At 33.9% G+C, this 26,247-nt stretch overlaps 1 protein-coding gene across 2 annotated transcripts in view; it reads right to left on the bottom strand.

Annotated features, from left to right (window-relative positions):
* Window positions 1-1,838: 1,838 nt before the first annotated feature.
* LOC128169557 (sushi, von Willebrand factor type A, EGF and pentraxin domain-containing protein 1-like) overlaps window positions 1,839-26,247 on the bottom strand; it is a 160,512-nt gene continuing 136,103 nt past the window's right edge. For both annotated transcript variants that reach the window (XM_052835674.1, XM_052835673.1), the window contains 3 exons: window positions 22,020-22,133; window positions 8,974-9,207; window positions 1,839-1,999 (listed from right to left, as the gene is read on the bottom strand). In XM_052835674.1, the coding sequence (XP_052691634.1) occupies window positions 1,854-1,999; window positions 8,974-9,207; window positions 22,020-22,133 (494 nt within the window). In that variant the 3' untranslated portion in view covers window positions 1,839-1,853. The remainder of the gene's footprint in view (window positions 2,000-8,973; window positions 9,208-22,019; window positions 22,134-26,247) is intronic.

Here is a 26,247-nt window from a genome sequence, read left to right as displayed (position 1 = left end):
AAAAACCAATAACCATGTACTTATGTGTAATTAAAATTTGTTTAACATCCATCACTTTCTATCTTGGGGCTTTTTTTTATTCCTATTTAAGGTATCTTATGCATAAATGTTGTTATATCAAGAAATTCAAGAAAAGCACTAGCTGGTGTACCATTGAAATCTGTAGACAAAGCATACTTAAACAAGAGATGCTTGTAAAACACTTATGCCCCCTCCCTTAGAAACATCTGCAAATAAAATGAATGAAAACTACAAATAATTGAAACTTTTATAAGTTCAAGGCACATAACTCTGTCAAAAAATGCTTGATCGTACCAAATTTTAAACTTGACCTGGATATTATTATGATAAACCTGTATACCAAATTTCATTTTAATATGTGCATCCTCTGCGAAAAAAATGAATGGAAACTGCAAATAATTGGAATTTTTCTACGTCCAACAGGCATAACTCTGTCGAAAATTGCTCAATCATACCCAAAATCGAACTTGACCTAGATAATACTATGATAAACCTGTCTACTAAATTTCATTTCAATTCAATATGTGCATCCTTTGTGAAGAAAACGAACGGAAACCGCAAATAAATCGAATTTGACCTAGATATTATTAAGATAAACCTGTATACCAAATTTCATTTCAATGTGCATCCTTTGCGAAAAAAATGAATGGAAACTGTTGGTGGACTGACCGACAGACAGCAGCAAAGCTGCTTTTTTCTTAAAAATAAAAGGACCAGAGGCCAATTGGCCATATGGCTCATCTGAGCATATAACATATTAATAGTAACATTAACCTAGCAAGTCTGAATAGGATAAAACCCAACTTGCTTTCATATTCAACATACTTAAAACCTCAACCCATTTTTAACAAAAATTTAACATCCATATAATTGAGATCAAGCTTGCTCTGCACTTCATATTAATAAGCATGCACGTTTGAATAAAATAGGCCCAGTAGTTACCTAGACATGTGACAGCTAGGCTCCAAAAAGTCTAACCTCCTCTAGCATCCAAAGTTTAAAACTAACCAGTAACAAAGCAAGACGTTTGGTCAAGAATGAAACAGTAATACATGTACCTTAGATATACTTAAGGCAGTAGATGCAGATTGAGGGGTGATTTTTGTTGATGACAAATGTAATGCACCATTTTGGTTGAATCTGTTGTAAGGTAAAGTGTTGAGGATTGATTGGAAGACGAAGAAGATCACAAAATAATTTTACCAATGAGTTTCAAGTGAAAATTCCAGCTGCTGTGACAGTTTTACATAAATCGAAGATGGTGGCAATGTGTACCTTGTTTATTATTAGGTAGAGGGTGTATATTCTAATCATGAGGAAAAGAAATACAAAAAAATACATTGGTGCCTGTTTGGGCATACTATTAGCTATAGTTTTCCTGACTTTGCCTCAGTAAGCTGAAAAAAAATTCAACTATTTTTGATATGTTCTCTTATTCAGTATTACTGGTATATTAGTTTGTGGGTGTAAGAAATTTTGTGCAATTGTACTAAGCTAATTTGTAACAACGCAATGCCCTTCACTTTGTCTCCTGTTAAAATTGACCTTCAGTGTTATGACTTCACAACATATTGCTGTTGTTTCAATGTATCTAATTAATGCAATTGTAAATAAAGTCAGTTATAGTATACTATTAAATATATGCAAACATTTACTTAGAACTAATACTAGGATAAGTAGGCCTCTTATTTTCTTACATGATTTGAAGTTTGATCTAAATGGCATGAGTTATGGGACCAGATGTCTGCATTATTAAAATTGATTGGCATTACATTTCATAAACCTTGTGCACTGCAACATAACCATATACGTGTATTATTAAAAGGTCACACTTACTTTGGTTGAGAGTATTCCCCAACAATGGGACACAAACAAACTGGTTCTTTCTCAGCTCTGTCTTGACACATTCCTTGAGCGCTACATGTGTCTGGTTTACATTCATTGATCAAGTCAGTCTCACACTGGTTACCACTGAATCCTTCAAATATTTTAATAGATATTCAATAATTTTGCAGTCATAACATTTCATTATGCCTTATCTAGTACGTCAGTTTTAAAAACCTAAACCTTACTTCTGTTGATTTCAAACTTGAGACTTAAGAATATCATTTTACAAGAGTAATACAAAATTAAACAAGAGGCCAACAGGCCTTGACCGTTTGACATGTCAGAGTCTCAAGTTTGCATTTTAAGCTTCATATTGAAGTCTAAATCCTAATCTATAGTCAAAAGTATCTCAGATTATATGTTCCTTAGCCCAAGTGGCCAAAAATTGCAAACTTTTGGTAATAAAATACCTGCAAGAATTTCATAGTTAATCTTTAAGAACAGTTTCTTTTATACTGCACACAAAATGCATACAACTTTTTTCTACACATTATAAAATGCACAGAATATTTAAGTAGATTTCCTAAAACAGAACAAATTTTTAATTCTATATTGCCAAGTGACGATTTGCCATGTTGTTGTGGATGACTAACAGCATTTATCATAGGTAAAAATACATGTTAAATAAATTTATTGATCAATCATAATCATGTGGCCAGGTTGGCTCTACCCTAGGGCCTAAGCCCCTGACCCAAGGACCATGAATTTAACAATTTACGTCAAGGGCTTCATGGACATCATAACCATGCATTTATTTATTCTCAAAATATAAATGAGAGAGAAGATTTTTTTTAAATATTTAATTCATTTTCACTATATGGCCATATTGGCCCAATCCTTGCTCCTGAACCCAGGGACCATGAATTTCACAATTTAGGTAGAGGGCTTTATGCCCGGCTTCATAACCATCATTTAGTTTTTTCCTCATATGTGTGGGAGTAAAGAAGAAGATCTTCAAAGATTTAATTCAGTTTAACTATGTGGCCATATTGACCCCACCCTAGGGCCTTAAATAGGGCTCAAAGGAGCCTTTTGGACAAAGTCGCCAAATGGCAACCCACTTTGACTTTAACTTGCCATTTTCAAATTCAGGTTGCCAGTAGAAAAACTTTATATAGCATTAAGATATTTGCATATTTTCTCTCATTAAATATACTGTAGAAAATAATTTTAAAAAGCATACATATTAACTCTACCAATTTACGTGGAAGTCTACCGCTTTTTAGCTCTGTCTCCCGCCTACCGCTTTTATTAAAAAATCTACCCCTTTTCTTCAAAATACGTTCCTTGTCTTGATAGATAGCCATTTTGGAAGCCATTGTGGTCAAAAAATCTTGTCGGGTTTGAAATTAGCGCGTGACTTTGATTCGGAGGCACACAAATGCTTTTTTAAGCCAGTTGAATGATCAGTTTTCAAGCATACGTTTTACATTGAACAATGAAAGAACTCACTTCCCATGATTACATTAGTTACAAGACATGTCGATGTCGTCCTTGCCAAGATAAAAGAAGCTTTGCAGTTCCACATGTGGCTTTAACGATGACTAATATATCTTTTTACTTGGCCAGAACAGTAAACTTACTTGCAGTTTACTGCAATGCTGCATGATTTGTGATAAGCATGTAAACATCGTTTTCATATTGAAAAAGAATATTTGATTTCCTACAAGTTCTTACTTCTCTTATATGTTGAATTTTGGCAACTTAACCTATTTTTTCTGAACCAAGGCAATTGTTAACCTATTTTTTCTGAACCAAGGCAATTGTCAAAGTCTCTGCATGAACTCAAATATATTTTCCTCTAAAAATAAATAGCTTTAATACGGTAATTAATATGATGGTAAATGCATGCAAACATTTGTATTGCATATGTTGATATTACTAAATTTCAAAAGTCTTATATTTTAGTTGATATCGCTAATTACTAATCAGAAACCCTTGCTACATTTGTAGTACATCAAAATCTATGCTGTGAAATATACGCGAAAAAGACCGCGCGCAATGCTACCGCTTTTCAGTTAAAAATCTACCTATTTTTCATCACTGGAAGTTAACATGTATGTAAAAAGTGTATTGTTGAAAATTATGTTTTTATTAACTGTTTCACGTCTGACCAAAAAAAAAAAAATCCCATCCATCCAATAAACAAGAGGCCCATGGGCCACATCGCTCACCTGAGGAACAATAGGTATGATAAAGTCAGCTTAATGGAGTCATAATACAAACAATCTGGACAATGTAGATCCTGTATAAATAAAATCCATTTTTCCCCCTTGGAACTCGGATAGCCCTGATTGCTGCCATTATTTACAAGAGCAGACTTTAATCACTGCTCCTGCACATATATAGGGACTCAACGTTACGCAGGCAGGAATGACCGCACACCTACACAATTGAACAGGTACCAACGTTAACGCAAGCAGGATAATGCAAGCAGGGATCACCACACACTTGCGCCAACAGCTTAACCTAATGCAAGCAGGGAGTACTGCACACTTGCGCTAGAAAGGCCAGAACACCAGCAGGGATGACCATACACTAGTGCTCCACCGCAACCACCACCAATACAAGCAGGTATGACCGCACACTTTTATTAAGGTAATCATCCATAACTATCATATTTCTTATCTAATAGATTGCAAGTTTGATTACTAATATCTTAGTGTGATTTTAAGGGGTTTATTTAATAGTAAAGATTAATCTTTAAACTTTTTGAAAATTTTGAATTTTAACAAATTTAGCACATCTTGAAGTTAACATTGAGGTCTATGGGAAAAAATGTATTTTTGAACATATTTTTATTGTACAAATAGTTTTCTCACAAATCTCTTGGTAAAAAGTTGCAAAAGCTTTCATTTTCTTTCACAATGCTAAAAAAATTCATTATTTACCGTACATATTTTTGATAATTGAATCTTTTTAATTTTTGCAAGGGGCAGACAACCCTTTAAAAAAATTTAAAGTGCAAAAAGTTCACACAATCGACTGCATACATATTCCCGAGTTTGGTTTATGTCGGCCTCATAATAATTATAGAATAGATATTCAATATAGTTCATATCAACCCAAACAGTCGCTTCTCTAAATGCAATAGACACTGTCCCTATATATGTGCCGGCCTAAAATAATTCATAGTATCTAAAAATGGAAATCAAAAATTAACAAACTAATCCGGCCTAACCCAAAACTACTTATGCAGAACAACTTATATACATTGAATATTTATTATTGTATAAAAATAATCATCACAATAATTGGTTAACAGTGGATGCATTAATAAAAAATAATCAAGAATCAATAAATCAAGTAATCAATAACTTAATACAGTAACACAAAAAGATTCTAATGAAAATTCTAATGAAAAAATAGCTGCCTGCTTCAATTTTATAGTCATATCACATGTTGAGTATTGCAGTTCTCAAAAAGATCCTTTACAATTGTTTATATATGGGATATTTAGCTACATCAAACTCTGAATCTTCTTGTGAGGCCGAAGAATTGTCCTGGAGCCAAAGTCTTAACAATTATAAAGAATCATCTTGCTGATTAGTTTCTGAGAAGAAGATTTTTAAATATTTACTCTATATATATTCCTATGTAAAACTTTAACCCCCCCCCCCCCAGTGGCCTCACCCTACCCCCAGGGATCATGATTTTCACAACTTTGAATCTACACTACCTGAGGATGCTTCCACACAAGTTTCAGCTTTCCTGGCTGATTAGTTTCTGAGAAGAAGATTTTTAAAGATTTACTCTATATTTTCCTATGTAAAACTTCAACCCCCCATTGTGGCCCCACCCTACCCCCAGGGGTCATGATTTTGACAACTTTGAGTCTACACTACCTGAGGATGCTTCCACACAAGTTTCAGCTTTCCTGGCTGTTTAGTTTCTGAGAAGAAGATTTTTAAAGATTTACTCTTTATATTCCAATGTAAAACTTCGACCCCCCATTGTGGCCCCACCCTACCCCCAGGGATCATAATTTTCACAACTTTGAATCTACACTGCCTGAGGATGCTTCCACACAAGTTTCAGTTTTCCTGGCTGATTAGTTTCTGAGAAAAAGATTTTTAAAGATTTACTCTATATATTTCTATGTAAAATTTAAACACCCCCCAATGTGGCCCCACCCTACCCCCGGGATCATGATTTTCACAACTGTGAATCTACACTGCCTGAGGATGCTTCCACACAAGTTTCAGCTTTCCTGGCTGATTAGTTTCTGAGAAGAAGATTTTTAAAGATTTACTCTATATATTTCTATGTAAAATTTAAACACCCCCCAATGTGGCCCCACCCTACCCCCGGGATCATGATTTTCACAACTTTGAATCTACACTACCTGAGGATGCTTCCACACAAGTTTCAGCTTTCCTGGCTGATTAGTTTCTGAGAAGAAGATTTTTAAAGATTTACTCTATATATTTCTATGTAAAATTTTAACACCCCCCAATGTGGCCCCACCCTACCCCCAGGGGTCATGATTTTCACAACTTTGAATCTACACTACCTGAGGATGCTTCCACACAAGTTTCAGCTTTCCTGGCTGTTTAGTTTCTGAGAAGAAGATTTTTAAAGATTTACTCTATATATTCCTATGTAAAACTTCGACCCCCCATTGTGGCCCCACCCTACCCCCAGGGGTCATGAATTTCACAACTTTGAATCTACACTACCTGAGGATGCTTCCACACAAGTTTCATCTTTCCTGGCTGATTAGTTTCTGAGAAGAAGATTTTTAAAGATTTACTCTATATACTCCTATGTAAAACTTCGACCCCCCCATTGTGGCCCCACCCTACCCCCAGGGGTCATGATTTTCACAACTGTGAATCTACACTGCCTGAGGATGCTTCCACACAAGTTTCAGCTTTCCTGGCTGATTAGTTTCTGAGAAGAAGATTTTTAAAGATTTACTCTATATATTTCTATGTAAAATTTAAACACCCCCCAATGTGGCCCCACCCTACCCCCGGGATCATGATTTTCACAACTTTGAATCTACACTACCTGAGGATGCTTCCACACAAGTTTCAGCTTTCCTGGCTGATTAGTTTCTGAGAAGAAGATTTTTAAAGATTTACTCTATATATTTCTATGTAAAATTTTAACACCCCCCAATGTGGCCCCACCCTACCCCCAGGGGTCATGATTTTCACAACTTTGAATCTACACTACCTGAGGATGCTTCCACACAAGTTTCAGCTTTCCTGGCTGTTTAGTTTCTGAGAAGAAGATTTTTAAAGATTTACTCTATATATTCCTATGTAAAACTTCGACCCCCCATTGTGGCCCCACCCTACCCCCAGGGGTCATGAATTTCACAACTTTGAATCTACACTACCTGAGGATGCTTCCACACAAGTTTCATCTTTCCTGGCTGATTAGTTTCTGAGAAGAAGATTTTTAAAGATTTACTCTATATACTCCTATGTAAAACTTCGACCCCCCCATTGTGGCCCCACCCTACCCCCAGGGGTCATGATTTTCAAACTTTGAATTTACACTATCTGAGGATGCTTCCACACAAGTTTCAGCTTTCCTGGCTGTTTAGTTTCTGAGAAGAAGATTTTTAAAGATTTACTCTATATATTCCTATGTAAAACTTCGACCCCCCATTGTGGCCCCACCCTACCCCCGGGGGTCATGAATTTCACAACTTTGAATCTACACTATCTGAGGATGCTTTCACACAAGTTTCAGCTTTCCTGGCTTTCTGGTTCTTGAGAAGAAGATTTTTGAAAATTTCTCGAAATTTTTCATTAATTTCTAATTATCTCCCCTTGAAAATGGGTGTGACCCTTAATTTTCACAACTTTGAATCCCCTTTGCCTAAGGATGATTTGTGCCAAGTTTGGTTGAAATTGGCCCAGTAGTTCTTGAGAAGATGTTGAAAATGTGAAAAGTTTACGGACGGACAGACGGACAGACGGACGACAGACAAAATATGATCAGAATAGCTCACTTGAGCTTTCAGCTCAGGTGAGCTAAAAATTACTGTCACACATCATATACATTATTATAATATTTTCTGGCACTAAAAGTTTTCTTTTACATTGTTTCTTGGGAGACAAGTCTACTAAATCTCATAAATTGTACATTGTTTTAAGTGGATGCATACATGTAAAATGATTAACTCGTGCAAATTTCTTTCACATTGGCATAACAAAATAAGTTTACCTTCTCGTTATGTTAAAGTCTCATACACATTACTTAACATATTTGTCTCATGCAGGTTTGCATATAAAACTTCCATTGGACAGAAATCTCTCCTCTGTTTATATTAATATAGGACTGAAAAATGCCGCATTGTCCGCCATTTTTTTCATTTTGAAAGATTTTTGAACCCGGTGTAACATTTTTTGAAAATGAACCGGGCGGATATTTTTGGTTGCCAAATGGCGACTGCCTTTTAATTAAAGTTGCAAAACCTGATTTTAAGTCGCATATGCGACATATTTAGTCGAACTTCGAGCCCTACCTGGCCATGGGACCATATAATTTTACAATTTTGGTAGAGGGCTTCAGATTCCCCCTACCATAGAGATGCTTTACACCAAAAATGGTAACCATTGGCCTTGTAGTTTTCAAGGAGTTAAATATGTAAAATTGTTAACACATGCAGACGACCTATACTGCACCATGACCGACGAAGACCAATTGCAATAGGTCACCTGAGGGACTCAGGTAGGTGACCAAAAAAACTAGCTTTCCATTCTACCTGTAATATGCCAAAAACATGAGTGTGTAGATATAATTTATTTTTCATTTAACATCTAACATCAGTTTTGGGTTTTTCTGATACGATCTCTGCATTCATTTTTTAATTTGATTTTTAATATGGTTCAAGTCTAAATCTAAAAACCAGTTTTACCCTAGCTGGCCCACTCTTTCAAGTCATTTTCTTTTTTGAGACAGCTAGTATGAATAGTTAAAAAGAATTTTGAAAGTTAATTAAGTATAAAATAATTTATACAATGAAGCACATTTTTGTGATAAATAAACATGTTGTTGAATTTCTAAGTGAATAATAAGCACAACGATCAATCTTTGAATACTTACTGTATGTGTGATTACAGACTTTGTCGTAGTACAAAGCTGTACCAGTGTATGGTTTAGGCGGGACGTCCTTGTACACTATAAAGCAGAACCCAGTGACATAATACATGACCCGGCACTTTTCATCATTCAAACATTCACTCTCACAGGCCTCAACAGATTTTTTATTTGCTCTTTCAAAGTCAGCATCTTGAACAACGTAATTTCCTGACCTTTTCTGCAATTCACAAACTTTGTCTGAAATTTGAAAAAAAATAAATAAAACATAGGTAATCACAGATTACAAAGCTCACAGAGACGAGGCATCACCTTTATGAAGCATCACCTTTCTGCAACCACCTTTATCACATTACCGGTATATGAAAATCATACTTTATGATCTGGGTACTCATAGACACCGTTTTTACATAATATCATATATCATCTGTTAAAAATAGTATAATAATCATATGTATTATATTGCATCCTATTATACTTACAATATACATCATAAAATACAATAAAATACTGTAACAAATAATGATGAGATTTGATATTGTAACACATGATATGACATTGTATTGTGTTTACATTATTGTATTTGATCAAATAATACAATATCATAATATATGATATATCACAATATTGTAAATGATGATATCATATTGTATTAAAGAGTATGATATTGTATTGTATGATACTGTATCATATTTGATACATAATATGATATTGTATAAAATGATAAAATATAATTTAAAACAACATTGTATCATATCATATGATACAAGTAAAATACAAGTAAAAATAATATCATATTATACATATTGTATCATATGACAAATATAATATATAGAGGATATCTATATTGTGTGATTTTATATTTGCTTTATCCAACGAGTTGAAATGGTGTATATATTCGCGAGGCTTGCCGAGCGAATATAACCATTTCAACGAGTTGGATAAAGCAAATATAAAATCATACAATTATAGATGTTCTACTTATCTCATACAATTTGATTTATTATTATGAAGCTTTTGAGACAGTCCCTTGTGTGACCCAAATTGTTTTTTTTTTCAAAGATTAAAAACGATGATGCAACGTTGTGTTATGCGGCTATTGTGACCTTGCGCAATACAATTTAGTACGTCATTTCTGAGATAAATCTAACTGTTTTAATGTAAAGTTTCACTGAAATAAACTTTAAAATAATTTTTTAGCTCTAGATAATTTTTCTTAGAGCTTATTTACTTGATTAAAAGGAAATTCCGATTAGAAGACTTGAATAATCAGTTTTGTTTTGCCTCGGACTAGAATGTTTCGACGTCATTGGATGAATCGCATCACGTCATTGCCTTATAAATTTCTTAACACGGCGGGCGTCGAAATTTATACGGCAACATGGTGGACGTAACGTTATTTGAGCTGATTTTTTACACAAACGTTCAACCATACCTTTAATTTTTAAGCCCCAAAATATTTAGAATGACCCGTGACGTAATAAAACGGTCCGGTTTGCACAGACGACTGACGAGAAAGGTACAAAATTAGAGAATAAGCCTATGAATTTAATTTTTATGTATTATCTTTTGTTGTTTACATATCGAACTTTAGGTCCTGGACAAAACAAAACACTTATTAGGTTTGTTACTGACTGTTTACAGAAATTTGTGAGGTCGGTAAAGTCCATAGAAGGCTCGGCTCCGCCTCCCCTTCTTTGGACTTTACCGACCCCACAAATTTCTGTAAACAGTCAGTAACAAACCTAAAAAGTAATATTGTTGACATACACAAAGTTGCGAATGCTCGTTAGTTTGAATTGACTCGAACGAGGAACAGTTGTTGATGCATGATGTTTAATAAAAAACACAAGGCTAGCCTTAGAAATTCAAAATTGAAAATAGTGAATAAGGATGCTTACTGGTGGTGGAATAAAAGTCTCATGAAACATTATTTCGGTAAGTTCTTGTATATAAACACAACCAGAGCGCTCTGTTTTTTGTCAGGATGAACTCCTTGATAGTTAACTTCACAAAGCAAATTAAAAGTTGGAAGTGGGCTAAATTTATCAAAAATCTTGACAAACAAGAAAAAAGGGTCTTGTGGTTACGGTTATGAATAACTTTGCAAAAAAGGTGTGTGTGGGGGGGGGGGGGGGGGGGGGGGGGGCTAACCTCCCCCCCCCCCCCCCCACTCACAATAGCCCCCCCCCACCCCCCACCCATTTTACTCTCTCTCTCTCTCAACATCTGTGTTGTAGTGTTGTAGGCTATATTAAATAGTTTGTACTGAAAGAAAATACAAGATTCATGTATTTTTTCTATTATCGCCTGAACACTCATATCTTAGATTTTCAAACCTGACAGGATGCAGTTAAAAGATGAAACCTTTGAAACTCCGCTGATCATAAAGTGCAACAGCAATCTTGTATAAGTCATTAAATTTGAACCTGATAGTGAACATGAACCTGTAAATATGTTTATTAATACATGTAAGCATGTTTTATATATAAAACATTTGCAAAAACTTTTTATTAAGCTTTTTAATTACTTTAAATTTTTTTTAAACTTATTGTCGACATTTCACAAAGTAATGGTAATGGTAATGCATTACTTTACTCATGTAATGGTTATGTAATGCATTACTTCAAGAAATTTAAGTAATGGTAATGGTAATTTAATGCCCAAATTCATGAAGTAATGGTAATGTAATGCATTACTTTACGATGTAATTCACCCCAAGCCTGTATACAATATTGTATGGAACGATATTATATAATAACATTATCATATCATATGATACAATATTATATATTGCTATATCATATGTAACAGTATCATGGGATAAAATAATATATTAATGATACAATATCATATTATACAAGGTTGTATCATAATATATAAAACAATACATAACAATATCATGAAACAATATCATATCATAAAATATATAAAAAATTCATACATTTTATATCATATCGTATCATATAACTTTTTACAATATTACATATGATATAATATTGTATCATATTAAACAATTGTGTATCATGTCATATCATTTATCACAGGAATCATGTCATATCATTTAACAACAAATACATCTATCAAGCAGGTTTGAGTGAGGTAGGAGATTTTTTTAGCATCCTTGATAATGGGGATCAGGCTCTGCATCTGAAGCTACCTCTCGATTCATTTATATTATGGTTAAATCAACTATGCAAGCTTTTATCTAATTAAACATGTGACCTGTTCCAAAAAACTAAACCTCATCCAGCATCTGACACCTATGACTCAGATTCAGCATTCAAGCCTGTCACGTGCATCAGTATCAAAAGACACATCATCGAATGCAAATTTGGTGAAGTTAGGACTAGTAATAACTAAGATATAGTCATCAGAGGGCACCTGCTCCAAAAACTTTAACCAGCTCTTAAAACCTAAACCTCCTCCAGCATCCGAAACCTATGGCTCAGATTCAGCATCCATGCCTGTAGATGCATCAGTATTATAAGACACACCATCCATGCAAGTTTGGTGAAGTTAGGACCAATAATAACCGAGACATATTTTTTAGCATCCTTGATAATAGATATCAGGCTCTGCATCTGAAGCTACCCCTGTGATTCATTTATATTATATGGTAGTTTGATCAACTATGCAAGTTTAAAATAGTATTATTATCTATTAAACATGTGACCTGTTCCAAAAAACTTAACCTTATCCAGCATCCGAAACCTATGGCCAAGATTCAGCATTTAAGCCTGTCTGGTGCATCAGTATCACAAGACACACAATCCATGCAAGTTTGGTGAAATAAGGACAAGTAGTAACTAAGATATCATCATCATAGGGCACCTGCTTCTAAAACTTTAACTAGCTCTTAAAACCTTAACCTCCTCCAGCTTCCAAAACCTATGGCTCAGATTCAGCATTCAATCCTGTCTGGTGCATCAGTATCATAAGATGCACCATCCATGCAAGTTTGGTAAAGCTAGGACCAGTAGTTACTAAGATATAATCATCACAGGGCATCTGCTCCAAAAACTTATTAACCAGCTCTAAAAACCTTAACCTCCTCCAGCATCTAAAACATATGGCTCAGATTCAGCATTCAATCCTGTCTGGTGCATCAGTATCATAAGTAACACCATCCATGCAAGTTGGGTGAAGTTAGGACCAGGAGTAACTTAGATATTGCTATCAAAGAGCACCTGCACCAAAAACTTTAACTTGCTCCAAAAACCTTAACGTCCTCCAGCATCTAAAATTCAGGATTCAGATTCAGCATCCAAGTCTATCAAATCCATATGTAGGTCCAGATGCATCATCCATGCAAGTTTGGTGAAGATAAGTAATAACTTAGATACAGGACCTGCAACAAAAACTTTAATCCGGTCCGGACGCCAGCGGGGGTATAGCATAAGCTCCCCTTGACCTCGTCTCGGTGAGCTAAAAATGCATATTTCAACCTTAATGAATCAAAGGCCGGAACGGCCACAAAGGCGTCGAGCTGACATGTTCTTTTATATAGAAAGATATCAATAAATAGAATTTGTACTAATACTGTCGTATATCAAATAATATTTGATTAAAAAAGTAACTGAATTATGTTTAAATTTGTGTTGCTTTAAAAACAAAAAAATCAGTATATTTCCTTATAAAATAGGTAGTGATGCGTTTATAATACAATAACTCATCATGGTTACAAGAATCAAAAAAGAAATTTCAAAGTCCAAAAATAAATTATTTTCTTTCTGCTTTAAACAGTCTTTGAACAATTTTCACAGGTTCATAATTTGAATACATCAACAGTGTGCCCCTAATTATAATAATAAAACATACTTCTATTTATATTTCAATTCCCGTTTGAAACAAGATTACTTATGGTTGTTTACAAACAAATCCACAACACGTGCTATCTAAAATGCTTGACCAAACCAACTGCATTATTCTGTTTATTTATTGCCACAAAATCACTAGATATGTTTATCACTTACATTTATATTGGAGACCATGCCCGATAACAAATAAATTTACATATCAAATTTTATTTCTATCGGGCACAATCTCTACTTAAAATGTAAGCGATAAACTTAAATAATATTTAGTGAATTTTTTCACCTTATTGTATTCATCCGCCATTTCTTGATTAAGCAAATTTATACTTATGCAATGAGTTGTCAATAACCAGGGAGGCAAAATCGAGTTTTTTGTACACAATTTAGTTGAATAAATGGAATAAAAATCTTGCAATACGTTTAACAATTTAAAGAACTTTTTTCTTATGCGCATTTAAAAGGCGGTGCAGAGCATGAATTTTTGGACGATTGCCAATCCAGACGATTGCTAGAAGGCTGCCGAGCATTATAGCTCGACGCCTTAATAAAACCTCTATATTCTGCAACATCTTGTATACTTCACATGTAATCAAAACTTTTATCTAGACTTTATGAAAATCATTATATTGAAGTAGTGACACTACTAGTAAAGGTTAAACTTAAAAACATTGCTTATTACATAGCTACTATGCATTCCAGATTACGATTTGTTGGTTCCAATTATTTCAAAGAACAATTTCAGATATCCTTGTAAGATTTTACCAACACTTTTTGGAGTTGTAAATGATTTGTACACTGGCTCAAACTCTGTTAACTAACCCATATAGGTGGTTATAATTAAATCGAGCTAATATAATACTTACTACAGAACTTGAAAAAAGATAAAGATATTTGAGCATGTTAAAAAACGTTGAAAAGTGTATTTTAGCATACTGAATTATAGCAAAGTTAACCACTACTTGCACTAAATAAAGTTTGTATTGATGACATTGAACAGCTATTCCGTCTTCCCATAAACTAGAGTTATCGTTACTGAAAGAGTTATCTTCCCCTTATAACAGGTATGCATTACTTCCGGCTGTTCGAAGAGGAGTAAGCAGTGCGGAAGTTTACAAATACGACTTTTCTTACAACAAAAACATTTGATAATATTTGAATTGCCAAACAAAATACATAAAGTTGTCTAAAATTAAAAGAAAAATTTAAGTCAGCATATCACACAAATGGAAAGAATGCCTTTGATTACATGTTGGTTGGTTGAGGGCTGATACCAGGGACGAGATCAAAACAACAGTGTGATGTTGTTTATATCATTTATCTTAAATCAAAGACTTTTATTCAAATTTCAAATAAGGAAAATAATTTATCACGAATAAGCTATAGATTTTTTTCAGATTTACAAAACTTTTGTTTTTATTCCTTTTTATATATGTGTTAAAAATTGTAAAAGGTGCCAGACTTTGTTGACAAACGATCGGTATTTGAAACACAGTAGAAGGGAGTCTGTCGTCCGAAATGAAGCATTATCTTCTAGAATTCAAATTATCGAGAGAGCAACTTAAATCCTACGCAGCTTCGTAATGAGTCAAATCCTTTCACTGGGATTTCGTAAGTTTCCTGTCAGATTCCATTTATAAAAATCCATAAGTTGGTATAGCAAGTCGTTTGAGAACGTTCATAAGAACTTCAACTTCAACCACTTTATTTTACAGTTTTCTTGTTTTTCTGGTTTTCTAAGTTTAAGTCTCGTTCCATCCTTCTCTATATCCTCTATTATGTTTAAATGTTGATTGATATTAAATAAAGCATGCTATTGTTCTAAATACACAACCGTTGTGTAGGTTACCTCCCCTTACTTAGATATATACTACTCTTTGGCACTATTTTTTAATTATTATTTTTCAATTTTCGACAATAAATAAAAATACCGTAATGTATCGTGTATAATACGCACTCATGTATAATAATCACCCCCAAAGTTGACCAAAAAATAGCGAAAAAACAGCAGGTTCTATGTATAACACGCACCCAAAAAATGGCAAAATCAACAGTCGCCATTTCCCCCAAAACTATCGATGTTTCATAATTTTATAATCCAAGCACAATTTCTTTAATTTTGTGATCGGAACATAGCACAGCGATGAAAATCGACGGCCGCCATTTTTTCAAATAAATTTCGATGTTTAATGATAATTTTATAACCCAAGCACAATTACTGAAATATCATGATCGGAACACAGCCCAAGCGAGATTAGAGTCAAAGATCTTACAATTTTTCTTAAAAGGGACGGCATGATTTACATGGTTGGTATCAAATATCATTTCACACTTCGTAATGAATTTCTTATACAACAGCGGAGATGTTGAAGATCATCATATGTAGAGAAGAACGGCATCAGAGCTTAGTGCTTAAAAAGTAATAATGTTTGCAGATATAAACCAAAACAACATGAAAAGATTAATTATAGTCAAACTCTTTGATTGTTGTTAAATAAACATTGTCATTATCAAGTCGTACAAATGATCAATGTATTTTTAGCAGTGATTATGTAAAGCAATAACGTTTAACTGCATAAATGGACAAGTAGTAATCAAGTTTAATAAAATCAGCACTTAAAAACACCCTGTGAAATCCGACACAAGACAGGTGCATGCTTCTGACACTGGAAATTGTTAAACAAACATTGACCACGTGCCGAGTCAACAGGTGGCTGCTTACATAATGACGAATACACTGGCGATATTTAAACTTGTTTGATGCAAGAAATAGTGTTGAGAGAGGATAAGTATTTCAATACATGGAAATAAAACTAAGAACAAGGTACATTGTATTTCTGATGCAGTAAATTTAGTATATACACTCATACAACTTGCATAACATGCTATATCGGCAGTCACTACCGTGGTATCAAGAATCACGTCTTGAAAAAATGGGGTAACATTTTAGTCCTATGTACAACACGCACCCCCCACTTTTGATCAAATTTTGGCTGAAAAAAAGTGTGTGTTATACACGCGACATTACGGTATTCATATGTGTAAGGTGATGCTTCGTATAATTTATTTGTTATTACATTGTTATTTCACAAACTAGTCTTCATTTAAAGCAGAGATATATAGGAATTATCGATTTCAAATTTGAGGGCAATACACCCCCTTAACGACGGGCTGAGACGAGAGAAATATCAGCCCCAAGGGCCATACTGCCCTAGTAGCTTCCGGTTGCTGTCTCACCTAGTCCAAAACACGTGTATCGGGGCTGATACACTACTAGGTATATGATATAACGTAAGTTATGGTGGCAAAACCTTTATGTATTGTGGTGAAAGCTTTACATGCAATTGTAAATCCTTTTATTATATGATGTGACAATTCTATAATATGCCGTTCTTGAGTCATTATATTATGAGGTCAGTTCTTTACATGATGTGATTATTTCATTATATGGAGTGGTAACTTCTTTATATGCAGTCGTAACTCTTTATGATGAGGTTGTAAACTGGTTTTCGCTGAAAAGTTTTTATGGGGAGAAGGTCCAGTTTTATTTTGAAAAAAGATGCCGCGTTCATTGTGATGATGCACATTTCCTTGTCAACTTGTCGTTTGTTTTGGAGAGAGAGAGGGAGAGAGAGAGTGTTCTTGATACATCGATGTGTGATAAATCGAATGAATTTTTAGTAGAGTACAGGTTTAATTTTAAAAGTAAAATAAATTTTAAAAAGTGATTGTACTTTGTAGAAATTTAATACCCCCCTCTGCTTCTAGATCCTCGCATACAGTTAGGTAGATCACTTTATGTATCTAGATATTAACATAGAACAATTTGATTTCTACTTGCTATCGTGTTTTAAATATACATGTAATTCTTTGGAGCTTTTAAATTAATAAATCTAATTCTGTCTCTTCAAAAACGTTTAAATTGAGTTACTTTGCTCTTGATTGTTATTTAAAATAATTTTAATAGCATCCATATAAACCGTGGTGCTTGGAACAAACTTATCCGTATTTTGCTGATTTACTTTGTTTTAAAATCCCTCATTCAGCAGCAAATGTCAAGCATACCCCCGCTCTGATGTGAATATGCAAAATAAGCAAAGTCGACATTTAACAGAAAGCTGGCATTCGATTGGAACAGAAATATATCCCACAATATGGCATGCCTAAACAAATAGTGTGTTAAAAGGCCTAAGTGCGGTTTTATGCATTTTTTGCCCCCAAAATCAAAGTTTTAGAAAGAGCTTTAAAAATAAGGTGAAAGATAGTTAAAATCATATTGGAAATAAAGGTGTAAAAGGTTATCACCACAGTGACGTCATAAAGTAGAAATGACGTCATGAAGATTGCATTATTTTGATAAATTGATGTTTTTTAGCAAAATATGGGTGTTTTCCAATGGTTTTTCGACTGGGAAACATCGAGCGAAGGCTTGCTCAAGTACCATTTTTTAGTATAATGTGCATAACTATCTGAAGAAAAAAATGTTAAAATCTCACTTGAGCAGACCTGCGCTCTATACTTCCGAATGCGAAATATAGAGCAAAAATGAGAATATTTTCATTTGTTTGCAAATTTGCGGGAAAAAGGTCATTTTGGTGACGTCATAGATAAATAGTGAATGAGCAATGATGACTAAAATCAAGATAAAAGTTATAGGCATCCTCCATACAATGATTTGTGAAGATTTTATTTTTATACGATACTATTCAAAAATTGGTTGAAATCGGGGGCAGATATTTGACCATACTGCACATAGTCCTTTCAAGCATCTGCGATAAATAGCAGCTGAGAAATCTTTGAGGAAAATTTGTTTGAAAATTTTGGCTAAATTAAACAAAGTACTCATTTAACAGAAAGTTGACGTCCGATTGGTACAAAAATATATCCCATGATATGGCATGCCTTAACAAACGCTGTGTAAAAATTTCAAGCATCTGCGATAAATAGCTGCTGAGAAATCTTTGACGAAAATTTGTTTGAAAATTTTGGCTAAAAATAAACAAAGTCATTATTTAACAGGAAGTTGACTTCTGATTGATACAAAAATATATCCCACGATATGGCATGCCTTAACAAACACTGTGTAAAAATTTGAAGCATCTGCGATAAATAGCTGCTGAGAAATCTTTGACGAAAATTTGTTTCAAAATTTTGGCTATAAATAAACAAAGTCATTATTCAACAGGAAGTTGACGTCCGATTGATACAAAAATATATCCCACGATATGGCATGCCAAAACAATAAATACATCCCACGATATGGCATGCCTATACAAATACTGTGTAAAAATTTCAAGCATCCGCGATAAACAGTTGCTGAGAATTCTTTGACAAAAATTTGTTTGAAAATGTTTGCTTAAAATAAACAAAGTCGTCATTTAACAGGAAGTTGACGTCTGATTGGTACAAAAATATATCCCACGATATCGCATGCCTATACAAATATTGTGTAAAATTATCAAGCATCTGCGATAAATAGTTGCTGAGAAATTTGACGAAAATTTGTTTGAAAATTTTGGTTAAAAAATAAACAAAGTCGTCATTCAACAGGAAGTTGACGTCCGATTGGTACAAAAATATATCCCACGATATGGCATGCCTTAACAAACACTGTGTAAAAATTTGAAGCATCTGCGATAAATAGCTGCTGAGAAATCTTTGACGAAAATTTGTTTCAAAATTTTGGCTAAAAATAAACAAAGTCATTATTCAACAGGAAGTTGACGTCCGATTGATACAAAAATATATCCCAAGATATGGCATGCCAAAACAATTAATACATCCCACGATATGGCATGCCTATACAAATATTGTGTAAAAATTTCAAGCATCTGCGATAAACAGTTGCTGAGAATTCTTTGACAAAAATTTGTTTGAAAATGTTTGCTTAAAATAAACAAAGTCGTCATTTAACAGGAAGTTGACGTCTGATTGGTACAAAAATATATCCCACGATATGGCATGCCTATACAAATATTGTGTAAAAATATCAAGCATCTGCGATAAATAGTTGCTGAGAAATTTGACGAAAATTTGTTTGAAAATTTTGGTTAAAAAATAAACAAAGTCGTCATTCAACAGGAAGGTGACGTCCGATTGGTACAAAAATATATCCCACGATATGGCATGCCTTAACAAACACTGTGTAAAAATTTGAAGCATCTGCGATAAATAGTTGCTGAGATAAATGCGACAGAAATTTTTGTTACGGACGGACAGACAGACACAATGGTAAAACAGTATACCCCCTCTCCTTCGGAGAGGGGGTATAACGACGGCGTATTATAAAATTGTCACATCATATAATAAAAGGATTTACAATTGCATGTAAAGCTTTCACCACAATACATAAAGGTTTTACCACCATACATAATGGTTTTTAATACACCATAACATGATGTTAGTACTGCATATAATGAACTTATCACCTAATGTCAAGAAGTTGCACTGCATAAAAGGACTTTGCAACTGCACATGAAGAGTGTACCATATAACATAACGATTGAACAATAGTTCATTATGGGTTTAGCTCTGTATGAAATTAGTTTATCATATCATATATCATATAAAGATTTATTCATAGCATATATAATGAATAAACCACTGCACATAATGATCTTACGACATGATGTTACCACTTCATATAAAGATTTTACCCCTGAATATAATGGTGAAATAACAGTATATAATGATGTTAGCACTGCATATAATGATGTTAGCACTGCATATAATGATGTTATCACTGCATATAATGATATTACTATTGCATATAAATGAAATACCAGTTCATATAATATGAAATTGACCTTAAGGCAGCCATGGCATTCCATATTCTGGCCTAGTTTTTGTGAAGAAGATTTTTGAAATTTTCTCTATATATTCCTATGTAAAAAATTCCTTCCCCATTGTGGCCCCACCCTATCCTGGGGACCGTGATTTAAATAAACTTGAATCTACACTATCTGAGGATGCTTCCACTCCAGTTTGAGCTTTTCTGGCCTACTAGTTTTTAAGAACAAGATTTTTAAAGATTTTCTCTTTATATTCCTATGTAAAAATACTCCCCCCCCCCCCCCCCAAACTTGAATCTACACTATTTGAGGATGCTTCCTCTCCAGTTTGAGCTTTTCCTGAGGATACTTCCATACAAGTTACAGCTTTTCTGGCCTAATAGTTGTTGGGAAGAAGATTTTTAAGATTTCCTCTATACATTCTTATGTAAAAATCCATCCACCCATTGTGGCCCCACCCTACCTTTGGTGACCATGATTTGAACAAACTTGAATCTACACTACCTGAGGATGCTTCCATACAAGTTACAGCTTTTCTGCCTTTATAATTTTTGAAAAATACCAACAAAGGACTATACATGATTTGAGCCTAAAACTACCCCTTAATTAAAATGAATATCATCATTTTACTGTCATATTTGTTTTCTTAGTACATGTATACATGAAAAGTGTTTTCATAGTTTCCATTTGATTTAAGTCCCCACAATTTAGAAATATGACATCATAAAGTTAACCTTTTCCTACCATTTTTGCATTTTGGCAAAATATAGCTTGTTTTCGAGCAGTTTTTCTTTCAGAAAGCATTGAGCCCATGCTTGAACAATTAAAATATTTTCAGTAAAGATGTATCTTTCCAAGACTAACAAGTGACAAAAAAATTTTGCTTGTTTAAAGCTGCGCTTTTTATTTCCTATTCAAAAAACGATAAGAAAAATGTCAATTCTTGATAAATTTTGATTGAATTATAAAAATAGCATCACTTCTGACGTCATATACTGTCAGTGAGTGCAAATAAATCAAATTATTAGGTGAAAAATATTTCTTATGCCAACTCTTCGTAAAAATAAGATAACAATTCAAGGTATTGAAACATTTTAAAAAATGGCAAATTATTGGGGCCAAATTTGACTCATATATAGTCCTTTTCAATAATTCTAAATTATCTCCCCTTAAAAGAGGTTGTGGCCCTTTATTTGAACAAAATTGAATCCCCTACACACAGTGATGCTTTCTGCCAAGTTTGATTGAATTCTGCCCAGTGGTTCTGGAGAAGATGGAAATGTGAAAAGTTTACAACAACGACAACGCCAACGACAGACAATGGACAAATTTTGATCTAAGAGCTCACTTGAGTTTTCACCTCAGGTGAGCTAAAAATGGGTTGGTGTAAATAAGATCAGATTTACCTAAATATCAGATTAACAACTGATTATTAAAAGAAACTTACTTGATGGGCAGGTGCAATTAAAGCTGTCTCCATTTGGTACACATGTTCCTCCATTAAAACATGGGTTGGACTGACACACATCAAGAGGAGTCTCACAGGATGCACCACTGTAACCTTTTAATTAGAAAACTTTCATCTATTAGAGGCCCAATATATCAACTAAAGGTCAACTGAATGATAATGTTGCTTTAAACCATATATATTGAATCCAAATCTTTGATTAGAGTAGTTGCCCTTAGTATATTGACATCACATTGTTTTGTCTGGAGCAGAACAAAATGGCAGCGTCGAAATTTGTTCAGATCTCTGCTGAGGAAAGGGAGAAAACATTTAAAATTGACTAGCAACAAAACATTGTAAGTAAACATGGGTGAAGCAAAGATTTTTAAAGAGTATTTGAAAGGTGAGATTGAAAATTTTAAAGAGTTTAAATGAGTTAAATTGGACGAAATGTTAGGCATCTAGTACATGGCTTTGCGGAGATCATCGCTATTTGTGAACAAATATGTCGCTTGATAGTCCTCGGGAAAACTAAACACTTATTAGGTTAGTTACTGACTCACTACGGAAATATATTGGGTTGATCAATCTCATAGACAGCTTGGCTTCGCTTCGCCATCTATGAGATTGATCAACCCAATATATTTCCGTAGTGAGTCAGTAACTAACCTAATAAGTAATAATATGATTCAATACCATATCACATAATACATCACAATATTGTATATCATGATTTCATATTGTATAAAATAGTACGATATTGTATTGTATGATACTGTATCATATTTGATACATAATATGATATTGTATCATATGATTCAATAACATTTGATACTACATATGATACAATATCATGCGATATAGTAAAATATTATGTAATACAATATCATATCATACATATTATGTATGATACAATATTATTTTTGCATATCCATTGTTCTATCCCAATGTAAGTCCATACAAAGGAACTGCATTTATTTTTCTATAATTGCAATTGCTCTGTCTGTATACTATGACGTCATAAAGGTGTGACGTCATTTATTTTAAAATGATGTTATAGATCTAAACCACTATACGATACATCATGTGCTTTTCTCCAACTCCATAAAACTGATGTATTTTATATTAAAACATGTCTTAGAATAACATTTTAAAGGAATTACTGTTATAACATATCATTGATTCTGTTAACAAATCTATGTAAATTAATACAAGAGGCCCATGGGCCACATTGCTCACCTGAGGAACAATACAGATATGATAAAATCAGCTTAATGGAGTCATAATACAAACTATCTGGACAATGTACAATAATTCATGTAGATCCTGTTTAAATAAATTCGTTTTTCTCCTGGATATTCTTCTGTTTATAATCATTGGTCCCTTTTTTAACAGGGTGATTTTAAAGTCATATCATATATTGCAGTTCTCAAAAAGATCCTTAACAATAGTTTATATATGGGATATAAACCTACATCAAACTCTGAACCTTCTTGCGAGGCCAAAGCATTGTCCTGGGGCCAAAGTCTTAACAATTATAAAAAATCATCTGGCTGATTAGTTTCTGAGAAGAAGATTTTTAAAGATTTACTCTATATATTCCTATGTTAAACATCGACCCCCAATTGTGGCCCCATCCTACCCCAGGGGTCCTCATTTTCACAACTTTGAATTAACACTACCTGAGGATGCTTCCACACAAGTTTCAGCTTTCCTGGCTGATTAGTTTCTGAGAAGAAGATTTTTAAAGATTTACTCTATATATTCCTATGTTAAACTTCGACCCCCCCATGGTGGCCCCCTCCTACCACTGGGGGTCATGATTTTGACAACTTTGAATCTACACTACCTGAGGATGCTTCCACACAATTTTTAGCTTTCCTAGCTGATTAGTTTCTGAGAAGAAGATTTTTAAAGATTTACTCTATATATTCATATGTTAAACTTTGACCCCCCTTTGCGGTCCCATCCTACCCCCGAGGGTCATGATTTTCACAACTTGGAATCTACACTACCTGAGGATGCTTCCACACAAGTTTCAGCTTTCCTGGCCTATTAGTTTCTGAGAAGAAGATTTTTAAAGACTAACTCTATATATTCCTATGTTAAACTTTGACCCCCATTGTGGCCCAACCCTACCCCCAGGGATCAATTTCACAAGTTGGAATCTACACTACCTGAGCATGCTTTCATACAAGTTTCAGCTTTCCTGGCCTATTAGTTTCTGAGAAGAAGATTTTTAAAGATTTACTCTATATATTCCTATGTTAAACTTTGACCCCCATTGTGGCCTAACCCTACCCCCAGGGATCAAGAATTTCACAACTTGGAATTAACACTACCTGAGGATGCTTCCACACAAGTTTCAGCTTTCCTGGCTGATTAGTTTCTGAGAAGAAGATTTTAAAAGATTTACTCTGTATATTCCTAGGTAAAATTTTGACCCCCCATTGTGGCCCCACCCTACCCCCGGGGGTCATGATTTTCACAACTTTGTATCTACACTATCTGAGGATGCTTCCACACAATTTTTAGCTTTCCTAGCTGATTAGTTTCTGAGAAGAAGATTTTTAAAGATTTACTCTATATATTCATATGTTAAAATTTGACCCCCCCCCCCACCCCCCCATGGTGGCCCTCTCCTACCCCCGGGGGTCATGATTTTCACAACTTTGAATTTACACTACCTGAGGATGCTTCCACACAATTTTCAGCTTTCCTACCTGATTAGTTTCTGAGAAGAAGATTTTTATAGATTTACACTATATATTCATGTTAAACTTTGACCCCCCATTGTGGCCCCATCCTACCTCCGGGGGTCATGATTTTCACAACTTAGAATCTACACTACCTGAGGATGCTCTCACACATGTTTCAACTTTCCTGGTCAATTAGTTTCTGAGAAAAAGATTTCTAAAGATTTACTCTTTATATTCCTATGTTAAACTTCGACCCCCCATTGTGGCCCCACCCTATCCCCAGGGATCATGAATTTCACAACTTGGAATCTACACTACCTGAGCATGCTTTCATACAAGTTTCAGCTTTCCTGGCTGATTAGTTTCTGAGAAGAAGATTTTTAAAGATTTACTCTATATATTCCTTTGTTAAACTTCGACCCCCCATTGTGGCCACATCCTACCACCGGGGGTCATGATTTTCACAAATTTGAATCTACACTACCTGAGGATGCTTTCACACAAGTTTCAGTTTTACAGGTCTAATGGTTCTTGAGAAGAAGATTTTTGAAAATTTCTCAAAAATTTTCATAAATTCCTAATTATCTTCCTTTGCAAAAGGGCGTGGTCCTTAATTTTCACAACTTTGAATCCCTTGGGCTAAGGATGCTTTGTGCCAAGTTTGGTTGAAATTGGCCCAGTGGTTCTTGAGAAGATGTTGAAAATGTGAAAAGTTTACAAACAGTCGGACAGACAGACGGACGACAGACAAAATGTGATCAGAATAGCTAACTTGAGCTTTCAGCTCAGGTGAGCTAAAAATACATTACAGTCTCAATGTTTATTTTTGATGCAATAGCTAAATGTCAAGTTCTAGGCTAATACAGGGTATTTGCAAGTGGTAAAATGCAAATATAAGTGATAAACAACAATTATTTAGTAAACATGGCGTTATGAATAGCGACTGCTCTGCTGGCATATTTTCCATGATGCGCTATGCCAACAGAGCAAATGCTATTCATAACGCCATGTTCACTAAATAACGTTGTTTATTTCTTAAATAAATTACAATATCATATAATACAAGTTCATGTGATATAATAATATATTATATAAACCAATATCATTTTTTACAATATCATATGATATGCTATATATAATATAAAAAATCGTATCATAGGATACAATATTATATATTGCAATATCATATGTAACAGTATCATGTGATAAAATAATAAATTACTGATACAATATCATATTATATAACATTTTATCATAATATACAATACTATACATAACAATATCATGGAACATTATCATATCATAAAATATCACAAAATTGATGCAATATCATATTATACATATCATATTACTTTTTACAATATAATATATGATATAATATTGTATCATATTAAACAATAGTGTGTCATATCATACAATACTATAATATAGAAATCATGTTACATCATTTAAAACAAACACATCTATCAAGCAGGTTTGAGTGAGGTATGAGATTTTTTTAGCATCCTTGATAATGGAGATTTGGCTCT

Source organism: Crassostrea angulata, unplaced genomic scaffold, assembly GCF_025612915.1.
Source record: "Crassostrea angulata isolate pt1a10 unplaced genomic scaffold, ASM2561291v2 HiC_scaffold_148, whole genome shotgun sequence".
Taxonomy (NCBI): Eukaryota; Metazoa; Mollusca; class Bivalvia; order Ostreida; family Ostreidae; genus Magallana; species Magallana angulata.
This window is presented reverse-complemented; position numbering and strand designations above follow the sequence as displayed.